Source organism: Oratosquilla oratoria, chromosome 1 (genome assembly GCF_046742065.1).
Source record: "Oratosquilla oratoria isolate Oo_2021 chromosome 1, ASM4674206v1, whole genome shotgun sequence".
NCBI lineage: Eukaryota > Metazoa > Arthropoda > Malacostraca > Stomatopoda > Squillidae > Oratosquilla > Oratosquilla oratoria.
In genome coordinates this window covers 127,523,862-127,536,361 of record NC_134777.1, presented here as the reverse complement: position 1 = coordinate 127,536,361, position 12,500 = coordinate 127,523,862, and the positions used below count along the sequence as shown (strand labels likewise).

Here is a 12,500-nt window from a genome sequence, read left to right as displayed (position 1 = left end):
TGTGCACGCAATATACATGCAGAGTTGTAAATTGCTTTCACGCGGGGGCGTGTACACACACACACACACACACACACACACACACACACACACACACACACACACACAACTCCCCACCCACGAGAGATGGAGTAACGACTCGCAGTGCAGCGATACTGAAATTATTCTCGCTGCGAATCGTTACTCCAACTCTCGCGGGCGGGGAGTTAGGGGTGTATGTGCGTGTAAGGTCACAGCATTACTCATGGATCGGTCATATGAGCTCTGAGCTCTCTTCCGGGAGGGAAATAGCTGTCAATTACATGTCCAACGTGATCCAAGACATGGTGAAACACACACACACACACACACACACACACACACACACACACACACACACACACACACACACACACACACACACACACACACACACACACACACACACACACACACACACACACACACACACACACACACACACACACACACACACACACACACACACACACACACACACACACACACACACACACACACACACATCTTAATCCAGAAGGTTAGAGAGTTAACGGATTCTGAAGAGGAATAAATCTTTCTAACATCCATCTTCCAGGACTACTACCTGGAGCCCGTTGACATTTTGATTGATGGACATACTTGTTGTATTTTCTTATAAGTGGCATTTTCTTCCTTTTTTCATTGGTGATAAATGTACAGTAGTTATGAAAAATTACATAGTATCTAGGTCGAACAACGTATCGCAAATTGAAGTGCGGCTAGCTGCTGAGTTTTTGGGCTTGCAACACTGCCTGGCCAGAACTGCAGGGAGTCAACCGACACAACCGACCCCGTTATTCGACCTTACGATCACTGCTCATGAATTCGACTTTGAATCCACTGGACTACCGCGCAACCAGAAAATCTTGTAGTATTTGACACAATAACATTCTCTTTACAATCACCCGCTTGTTCACCAACCTAGAGAATGTCCGAGATGGATTTTACCGACTTTGAATGGTTTGCCTTATACTGTTGTTTCAAGATAAAAATTTCTTTCAATTTTGATTTAGTTTACTGATGTTCTGAGGTATTTTCGTAAAATGAATTCGGAAACTTGATTTTACCATCCATTGTACATTAAAATTGTACGTTAAACTTGATTTTACCATGTAGAGGTCACGGCTAGTACTCGTGCGCATTGTACGTTAAGAATGCACATTGAAATGACCAGTTTTTTTTCCAATTCTTATTACAAACCTTGAGAATATCTAATCTGATTTTCTATTGTGTTATAAAAAAAATTCTGACTAGAGACAAAGAAAATGACAATTTCTTCCTTCTATCATTACTCTGCCATTCCAAATAATTCACAGAAAAACTATTAAAGACGGTAGGAAATTTATTTGAGACGTTATTGGAAAAATATATATCGCTTGCGTGATTTGAAAGTGTTTATTGGATTGGACTGAACAGATTTCAGTTCTATTCCAGTATCACGCAAACACCCTTTTCACTTCCTTCAGTTTTGCATTTGAATTTATTTTTCTATGGAAAAATTAGGTAAAATTCATGTTAAACATCCGTGTTTGCGTGATTGTGGAATTTTACCCAGATTTCTGAAGCTGCTTCTTCAGGTTTGCGAAGGCAGGAAAGTTCATCCAGTACTCTCGGATCTGAAAAGATACACGAGGAAATTAAGAACACATAAAGATAACAACACAAAGTATCAAGGATCATGTTACGTATTTGTGTAATATTTTTCTTATCCCTGCAAGAACTGACATACAGGTATAGAATATCTTCCCAAACGCGTCTCTTTCCTGAGTTGGTAACCTTCCCAAACGTTGGAATGTGTGTGTGTGTGTGTGTGTGTGTGTGTGTGTGTTTACCTAGTTGTATTTTACGGGAAGGGGAGCTATGCTCGTAGGGTGTCTCCATATCTCGTTTTATCTAGACTGTTTTTAAATTCGTGTATTTTTATTGTACACACCACTTTCTCATCTAACTTGTTCCAAACATCTACTACCCTGTGGGGAAAGCTGTTCCTTTTTTAGGTCTCTTCTATAACTTTCTTGATTTTCTTTTCATGTCCTCTTGTATCTCTACTATCCCATTTTATTAGATCCTCTCTATCAATGGTTTCTATGCCTTTCATGATTCTATATATAGTTATCAAGTCTCCTCTTTCTCTTCCTTGCTCTAATGTCTGTAGCTCAAGTTTTGCTAGTCTCTCTTCATATGGTAGTTCTGAGAGTGTTGGTGCCAATTTCGTAATTGCTCTTTGTATTCTTTAAAGTTTTGTTATAATTTTTTTTTGTACTTGGTGACCACGTCGTCGCTGCATACTCCAATCTGTCTTATCAAAGTGATCAGTATTTTCTTCATCATTTCTTTGTCCAGATATGCAAATGCCACTTTTATTGTTCTTATTCGATTATAAGTTTCTCCAAAAATCTTGTTCATATGTTTCTCAGGGGACATATTATTCATTATAATGACTCCCAGGTTTTCTACTTTTTTAATTTCTTCCTCTCCCAATTTATATGATCTCACTTTTTTTTTTTTTTTTTGCCTTTTCCAAATTCCATTATACTACACTTCTTAATATTGAATTCCATCTCCCACTTCCTACTCCATTCCCATACTTTATTGAGATCACTCTGTAGCGACTCACTATCTTCTACAGTGTTCACTTTTTCAACAATTTTGCATCGTCCGCAAAGAAGCTCTTATAACTTTCAATTCCTTCATTCATATCATTGATATATATAGCAAACATTATTGGGGCCAGAAATGTTCCTTTTGGAACTCCACTAATCACTTCATCCCAATTAGAGTGTTTGTCTCTTATCACCACTCTCATTTTTCTTTCATGCAAGATGTCTTCCATCCACTTCAGCAATTTGTCCTGTATTCCTCATGCAGTTTCTAATTTCTTTGCCAATTTCTTATGTGGCACCTTATCATAAGCTTTTTTCAGGTCTAGAAATGCGCAATCAGCCCATCCATCTCTTTCTTGTATTACATCTATTAGTCTTGAATAGAAACACATTAAGTTCGTGACGCATGATCGTCCTTGTCTAAATCCAAATTGCCTTGGATTTAGTACGTTGTTTTTTCCAAATGCCTTACCCATCTAATTTTGATCATTCTTTCACAAATTTTAGCTATCGTACTTGTAAGAGAGACCGGTCTATAGTTAGTAGGGTCTTCCTTGTTTCCCCCTTTATATATTGGTACTATATTTGCTCTTTTCCAATCTTCTGGAACTTTTCCTTCTTTCAATGAACTGCTTATTAGACTATGTATTTTGTCTGTTAGTTCATTCCTGCATTATCTCAAAATCCAGTTTGCCATTTCATCTGGTCCATGCGATTTTCTGACATCGAGATTACCCAAGTGATTCATTATTTCATTCCTTGTCACTTCTATCTTTTTCATAGTGGGGACTTTCTCCTCCCACTCGATATCTCTGGGTTGTATGTTCTCCCTCATAAACACCGATTTGAAATGCTTGTTCATAATTTCTGCCATTTCTATTTCCTCTGTGTATTCAACTCTTACTTGTCGTAGTTTCTCTAATTCTTGTTTGTTTTTCAGTTTGTTGTTTACAAATCTGTAAAATAGTTTTGGTTGATCTTTACATTTTTCTATGACATCTTTTTCATACTTTCTCTTTTCTTCTCTGCACACCTGTACATATTCATTTCTATAGTATATACTTTTCATTTTTCAGGTCTTTTGTCTTTTTACCATTTTATCCAAGCTTTGTCCCTTTTGTCTTTTAACTCCCTACATCTTTTGTTGTACCAACACTTTACATATCCTTTTTCTTGTTTTTGTCTTGGAACATACTTTTCCACTCCTTGATAAGTTTTTGTCAAAATATTGCATTCTTCTTCTATTGTTGTTTCCTACATGTGTATCTTTTCTCAGTCTGCTTTTTGAAATGATCTTATTTGATCAAAATTTGTTTTTCCATACATCCATCTTCCCTTTCTATATTGTTCATTTTTCCCCCATGTATTTTTCCTCATTTAGTTCCAGTTCAACCATTATGTGCTCACTTTTACTTATTGGTGTCTTATATTTAATCTTGTCCACTATTTCTGGTTCTGATGTGATTATTAGGTCCAGTCTCGATGGTTCTTCCTCATTTCTATACCTAGTATTCTTTTGTATCCATTGTGTCATTGTATGTTCTATAAATAATCATATCAAGTAGTACATTTCCCCATAGGCCATCTCCACCCTTCACTGTCATCTCTTTCCAGCATATTTCTTTACAATTAAAGTCATCCATTATAACTATTCTTCCTCCATCTTCCATTATCTTATTTAGTGTTATCCTTGTGTCTTCTAACATACTGTTGTATTCTCTCTCTTCCCATGAAGCCATTTTAGGAGGCACATAACTTACTAGAACTTCCTGCTCTTCCCATCCCTGTCCTCCACTTCCATCATAATCATCTCTATTCTTTCTATATGTGATATTCCTCACATCTATATCTTTAGTCAGGAACATAACTCCACCCCCTTGTTTTACCTTCCTGTTTCTAATCCAATAATTATATGCACAATGATCCTACACTGTTGGGTGGTAGTGGACCTTTCAATTTTGTCTCTACAATTCCCATTATGTCCGGTTCTTTTTCCTTCAGGTAATCATTCAGTTCCTTCATCGTGTTTTCTGTTTACTTTCCGTTTTTCTCTGCTATGAACCATCTCAATTTCATATCCACTATCCAATACAATTGATCTTTTTCTGACTCTTCTCGTTCTTTTCCCCTTAGCTTCTAGTCTTTTTGTTTTTTCATCCTCTCTTTCCTTCTTATTAATTTCTCTTTTTATCCATACTTGTTTATATTGTTCACTGCCAGCTAATTTCCCTGTTTTTGCTAAGATATTCTCTGCTGTCGTTTGTGACCTGAATTCGATCTTAATTGGTCTGGTCTTATCTGTATTGTATTTCCCTATTCTATATATTTCTTCAGTTTCTTTCCCTGTTTCTTGTTCATCCTCTTGAACTACTTCAAATATCTTGTTTACCTTTTCCTTTTCCTCTTTTACTCTTGTGGTCCTATTTGGATTATACTTCTCTTCCATCCCTAATATAGTTATACATTTCTTTTTGTCCGCTAAGTCTCTATGTTTTTCTTTTTCTCTCATCACTTTAATAACTGTGTCCTTAGTTTGTTCTTTCATCTGTTGTCACTATATCTCTAAACACATCTTTGTTGTTCTCTTGGACTTTTCTCCAACCCTGTGCATCCTTTGCCATGGACTCTTTATTCTCTTTATTATTATTCTTTAATTCCTCATTCTCATCTTTTACTTCTTTTAACTGTCTTTTTAATTCTTCTATTTCTTTGGTTAGGTTTTGATTCTCCTTCAGTTCTTCCAGAGTATCAGCTTTTTGGGTAATCTGTGATAATTGGTCAAACCTAACCTCCCATTCTTCGTTCATATATATTTTTTTAGTTTCTCCTCTAGATTTGCTGGTCGGGGGAGGTTGTCACCTCCTGTCGTGAGACGATGCTTGGTGTCTTTGTGCCGAGGGTCGGACGCGCCGATCTCGGGTCACACGTCCTGCGCAGCTCGGGTCGCGCAGCTGGCCACGCCCTCAAGCCAGGTCGCGTCGCCGGGTCAGAGTGTGATTGGCGCAGGTCAATTTGCACACGACCCGTAGCGACTGCGATTGGCTGCGGATTTGCACACGGCCTTTGGGCATAGCGCTCAGACCTCGCGACCTAAGCGGCGACACACTTCTTCGGCATCGCCCTCACAGTGAGTACCATCTCCTTACCTTGCTTTCGCTAACAAGTGTATTATAGTTTGATATTTTCCCTCCGTGCACACGCACATAATAAAAGCACAGAAACAACAACAGTGTTTTTGTCAGCCTACACACCCACGCTCGGCTAACCTACCATAGTGGTGGCGACGGTGTGTTGCAGTTGGCAATATTACACGAACCCATTCCTCAACTCAGTGAACATATTTCCAAATACCACTTCACACTGTTAGGACTACTCAGTGAACACAAAGGAGTGCTAGATAGAGCTAGGCCTGCCGGGTTTCTCCCAATGTCTCGCCGTAATCCCAACACCCACGTGGTGGGACCTGTGAGTCAGCAGGCCAGAGCGCTGCAGGCGACTGCGGATGTCCCATTCTTTCTTTCCACCATTCTTTCTTCATCATCCCTGCTGAGGGTCTTCCTTCTAAGCTCATCCTCGGGTTCGATTTCCTCGCTGCGCATAAGGTGACTTTGACATTCCGTCCTTTAACGTTCGCGGTTAAAGGCAAGGATGTTCCAGCAATCCTTGCAGGGACGGTCCAGCATTCCCCACCGCTCATCGCCGTGTGCGAGGAGCGTCACAGTTATCAGTGGGTAAGTGAAGTAGCCACGTTTCCGGTTAAGACCAGTGAGGCTCATTGGGTACCGGGTTTCTCAGGCGGAACCATAACGTTAACACTTGAGAGAGCAGACGAGCTCGCTCCCGCAGGTCAGGCCGTCTCGGCGCTGTTTACAGCACGCCCATACGCCGAGGGCGCCAGCTTGCTTGGCCAGGGAGTAGTAGCGCTGCTCAGGATGGAAAATGGAAAGGCTTGGTGCAAAGTTCCATTCCTGAATTTGAGCCCGGATACCCGTGAGATCCGCAAAGACCAAGTGGTTGGGGAACTTACCCTCTTAGGGGAGATTGCGCTAGTAGATGGTGGAACTAGCGTCTCGGTGGGAACGGTGCAGGCGTCTAACATAGTGGATAGCTCTCGTGGCGATAAGTTACGATTGGAAGTAGGGAAATTTTTCCCTAATAGGCATAGCAAGGAAAGTATGGCTCTGACCTCTTTAGTGGTCAAATATGGCGATGTTTTTGCCTTACCAGGGGATCCACTTACCGTGACGCCTGACTTCCTTCACGAGATTAGGACCATTGGACCGCCGGTCTACCGCAAGTCTTATCCCATTCCTGAGAAGTACGGAGGTGAGATTAGAGAACTCATTGGGGATATGCTCAATAAGGGGATCATTCGCCCATCTCGTTCTCCTTACAATGCTCCTGTTGTTCAGGTTGTTAAGAAGGATAAAACCCTTCGTCTTTGTCTTGACTTTCGTGCTCTAAATCGACACGTAGTTGATGATAGGTTCCCTCTTCCCCATATTGACTCGATGCTGCGCAGTCTCGGCTCCAGAGGCATATTCTCCCTGCTAGATCTTAAGCAAGGGCATCTCCAAATCCCGCTGATGGAAAGCAGCTGCGAGAAAACGGCGTTCTCGACCCCCGAAGGGCATTATGAGTTCACGTCTCTTCCCTTTGGGTTAAAAGACGCTCCATCCTGTTTTCAAAGGGTGATGAATCAGTTGTTAACGGGGCTGTTAGGGGTCAGTGCGATGGTGTACATGGACGATATAATTGTTCTGGGAACATCTTGGGTCGACCACCTCAAGAATCTTGAGGATGTCCTTCGGAGGTTGCAAGAGGCAAACCTCTCATTGAGGTTGGAGAAATGTCATTTCTTGCAGAAGGAGGTCGCTTACCTAGGTCATGTTATATCCCAGGAAGGGATAAAGCCTCAGCCTGACAAAGTCCGAGCCATCAAAACTTTTCCCCGGCCAGCGCGTCAGAAAGAGCTGCTCTCATTCCTGGGATTGGCGGGATACTACAGGAAGTTTATACCTAAATTTGCTGAGATTTCGTTGCCTTTGGTCAATATGACGAAGGGTGACGTAGCGGGGAAGCACAAGAATCGTGAGCTTGGTCCATGGACACCTCCTCAGCTACATGCGTTTAGGCGGTGGGTTTTTTTCATCGAGTTGAATGCCGTCTCTATGGAATTCACCAAGGTGGATAACCTCCCGACGCATACATCTCGATTTTTTCCCTCACGCCAAGTCTAGGTCCATACTTGTTTAGCGGGGGGAGGGATGTCGTAAGACGATGCTTGGTGTCTTTGTTTGTGCCGAGGGTCGGACGCGCCGATCTCGGGTCGCACGTCCTGCGCAGCTCGGGTCGCGCAGCTGGCCACTCCCTCAAGCCAGGTCGCGTCGCCGGGTCAGAGTGTGATTGGCGCAGGTCAATTTGCACACGACCCGTAGCGACTGCGATTGGCTGCGGATTTGCACACGGCCTTTGGGCATAGCGCTCAGACCTCGCGACCCAAGCGGCGACACACTTCTTCGGCATCGCCCTCACAGTGAATACCATCTCCTTACCTTGCTTTCGCTAACAAGTGTATTATAGTTTGATATTTTGCCTCCGTGCACACGCACATAATAAAAGCACAGAAACAACAACAGTGTTTTTGTCAGCCTACACACTCACGCTCGGCTAACCTACCATACTTCCTCATTAAATCCATAAAAGCTGTTATCTTCTCTTTCCATTGAGATGCTATTATCTATATTTCTGCTCTTGACACCTCTGCTTCCTTGTTGTTCCTTGTCTGTGTATTCTGCCCCCCGTTTGTTTACACATCTCCTAAGATCCGGGGCCCGTTCGACCCCTTCCTCATTTCCTTCCATTTTCCTCAATAATACCTCTCTTTTTCCTATTCCTTCACCTTCCCACTAGACCACGAACTTTCCCCCTTCCCTGCTAATACAACAAAGTACTCCCTCGTCGTTGAGATCCACGAAAATTGTACTTCTTTTCCGGAGTTCTAATCTTCGCCGTGTATCCGACGTACGTGTGTGTGTGTGTGTGTGTGTGTGTGTGTGTGTGTGTGTGTGTGTGTGTGTGTGTGTGTGTGTGTGTGTGTGTGTTGGTGTGTGTTGTGTGTGCGCGTTAGTGTGTTGTATGTGTATGTACATTAGTGTGTGTTGTGTGTGTGCATGTATAGTTCACGTTAATAATAGTTCGATTGTACCTCCGATCTAGTGTCCTCCTCCATGTAAGGCTGAGGTTTAAGGACGAGGTGCTTGAAGGACGATGCGGAGACTTTCTCCCACTTGAATCCCAGTGAGTTTCCAGGGGTCGGATTCCTAGAGTGAGAGAAATTCGTTAACAATCCAGTAAGTTTTATAGATTAAGATATCACTGGGCTTTCTAGGGCCTTTGGTTAGATAATTTTTGCTAAATACTGGCTAAAACTATAAAGATATTGCCAATGGTGATAATAATAGAATGTGGTTTATTGTTTACATGACAACGGCGTAGTCGTCGACTTATATATATATATATATATATATATATATATATATATACATGCAGAAAAAACACTGGGAAATAAGAAGCTTAGTCCGAACGTTTTCGTCTATTTAAGACATTATCAAGGAATACACAGTTACAGAGACAAAGGTGGATATATATACATAAAGTAAAAGACAAGCTAGGAACATGGGAAGTACACACAAGATGCTTCACAATCAGGTAGAGCCGATGTTTACATATACGGACGTTTGGTCCATGACGTTACGTCACCCCCGCTTAGTAGCACTTGGAGAAGTTCTTACAGTTTTATCAATAACAAAATCATCAAGTTTAGATAATCCTAAACTTATATATATTTACATATGTAAATATATATACATATGCATGTAATTATATACAATTTATATATTCATATATACATATATATATATATATATATATATATATATATATATATATATATATATATATATATATTAGAGATGTATCGGAAGGCGAATTTCAGAAATCCGCGGATGCGTATGTATATGCGGATGTCATTTTGCGGATGCAAATGCGAATGCGGATATCAGTCTACTAAAATGCGGATGCAAATGCGGATGCGGATATCAAAATATGACATCCTCGCGGATGCGGATGTTTTTACCCTTAAACGTTCTCACCAAGAGGAACCCCCCCAAAAAAAAAACATAATAATAAAAAAAACTGTTTCAGTGTCAGACCATGCAGACAGGAGAAGTAACAAATAAAAACAAGATGGGAGAGCCAAAAAGCTGCTAAATGAGTTCGAATGGTGTCTTAATAGTTGATACTTTTCTCTTTGAAAGTATTTATGTCATAAGGAGACGTAAATACAGACGCAGGAAGGGAGCTGCTGTTTATGTGGAGTCACTAAGTTTTTTTTTTGTGATATCTTCATAAGGTCGTAAGGCTTGTACACATCTATGCATAATCAACCACTCAGTATTGCTGAGCTGTTTGATTTTGGAGTTGGTATACCCGTTGCACTGAGAACTGGCCGTTAGGGCGGAGCACTGGGAGTTCCCCTGTGGTGCCACATCTAATTATTTTGTAATTTTATTTTATTTTATAATTGCATTTTATAATTTTATAATGTTGCCACATATGATTATATTATAATTTTTGTCACACACCACCACTGAGGTAAAAATCAAAGCAATGTTTTCTAAACAAAGGTTTCGTTTCTTCGAGTCTAGACATGGCATATGGAAGAGAGAGAGCGACGTTGCCGCTACATCTAATCTCTGGCCCCGCCCCCCTCACACTGCATTCAGAAAAAATTGCATCCACACGCACGTTCTCGCCATGGATGCCCATGTGTGGCAACACCGGGAAATCTCCTAGCCCCGCCTTATCGGTCATTTCTCCTTGCGCTGACTATAGTAGCATGCACACACAAAGATTCCTTTATTTCTAATGTTCTTCTTAGCATGTGTAATGTGTTATTCCATCTCATGGGTGTATCATGAATAACAGAGTTTAGGTACTTGCAGCCTGTCTTGAATCTCTTTAAGTTCATCCTGTGCCATAGTTGAGTGATGAAAGTGCGTAGCAATACCACGATTTTTTTTTATCACAATGTGATGATAACCCAGTTTTAGCAATCAGCTGTATTTTATGCACAGTACAATCCAAATTACTTATATCTACACCTGAGAGAAACAGAGCTTTTTTCATATTTGCTCCAGCATCACGCAGAACACAGTGCACATTTGTACGAGATATGTCCCACTTCATCAGCATATCAAACATTTTGGAAATATACTCTCCTGTATGTCGTTCTTCCCATGGTTCAGCACCTAGCACAAAGTTTGTTCTTTCAAATTCCTTATTTATGGTATGTGCAGTTAAACTCAGCAATGAGACTCCTGCTGAGGTATCTGACCACACATCAGTTGTGAAGGGAATTTTGTTGTCTTGCTTCACTTCTTCAATTATTTCTTTTATTTTCTTGAAAACAGACTCATACATATCACTACATATCATTGATGAATAGAAATTTCGCTGCTTTAGACTGTATAGTGGAGCAGATTCAGTCATCGGTCTCATGAATCCTATGTCCTCAACATGACTGAAAGGCAAATCATCCATGACTAACATTTCTGCAATGCATTTATCCAGTTTCTTTGCCTTAGTGTTAGAAGCAGCCCATAACTTTTGCATTCTGAAAATACTCAGCAACATTCCTTTGCCTAGCATCTGTCTTTGCTTTTTGCAAAGGTGTTTTTTCTATATTTATTTTTTCTTCCAACTTCTTTGTCTCTTTTGTCATTAACTCTTCAAACTGTTCTTTATGCACTCATTTCAAGTGGTTTTTCAAAGCTGTAGTTCCACGTCCCTTTCGTAAATAATCTTTCTTGCACAACAGACACTGTGCTAGGTCACTTGACTTGCTCATTAAATATTTCCACACTTCACTGCTATGTGACGCCATTTTTCAGCTGCTGTAGCAGTCAACACAGAACAATAAGGCTTTGTAAACTTGATTATGATATACTTTTAAACCATCACTGGCAAACTGTATTATCAGCGAGGAGCAAGCAAGGAAGGAGCGGCACTTCTTCCTTCGAAGGCAAACTCTTACCAAACTGATGACCTAGATGCCAGTGTACTGTGTAGGACTTATGCTCAGAATACCAGTTTACAACTTATGGATCACTATTATAAATTTTCGAGATGCTTAGCAAATGTGAAAAGAAAATTGCTTTATTCTAATGCTTCATTGCATTAAATTCTAGTAAGAAACACACCGAAAAGCCCTCTACAACAGTAATAATGATAATAATAAAACAATAGCTAATATTATCCTTCCTCTGTGAAAATATTTTCATTGGCAACTCCCAGTATCAGGGGAAACAGGAGACAACAGGAAAACTCGTGCGATAAGAAGAGCTCAGCGCCGCCGGTTCATATTTTTTTTAAATATTATTATTTGTATAATTATGGAAACATTCGCATTAAAAGTATTTAAGGAAGAAGCACTGAATTCTACCATGTGAAGTGGGAATAAGGTCTAAGACTGCAATGTACGACATTACTCAGCCACACGACACACACATTACAATCTCTCTCTCCAGCAGTAAGGCATCGGGGTGAAGGTGACAAGCAAGGGTGATAAGCCTCCTCTCTATATCCCTCTTCACCCTCCTCACACACACACACGCACACACACACACACACACACACACACACACACACACACACACACACACACACACACACACACTCACAGTGACTCACTCATCTGTTGTTACTAAGTATCTAACATTCCACCATTCACAGTTTGCAGTTTATTTACTATGTATTTGTACTTCATAGTCACTAAGTAAAATTAGCCCCATTCTG

The 12,500-nt window shown here is 40.6% G+C and overlaps 1 protein-coding gene across 1 annotated transcript in view; it reads right to left on the bottom strand.

Annotated features, from left to right (window-relative positions):
* Window positions 1–1,420: 1,420 nt before the first annotated feature.
* Window positions 1,421–12,500, bottom strand: part of LOC143026646 (juvenile hormone esterase-like) — a 60,200-nt gene continuing 49,120 nt past the window's right edge. The window contains exons 11-12 of the mRNA XM_076187399.1: window positions 8,851–8,965; window positions 1,421–1,655 (exon numbers count right to left, since the gene is read on the bottom strand). Coding sequence (XP_076043514.1) covers window positions 1,587–1,655; window positions 8,851–8,965 — 184 coding nt within the window. The 3' untranslated portion in view covers window positions 1,421–1,586. The remainder of the gene's footprint in view (window positions 1,656–8,850; window positions 8,966–12,500) is intronic.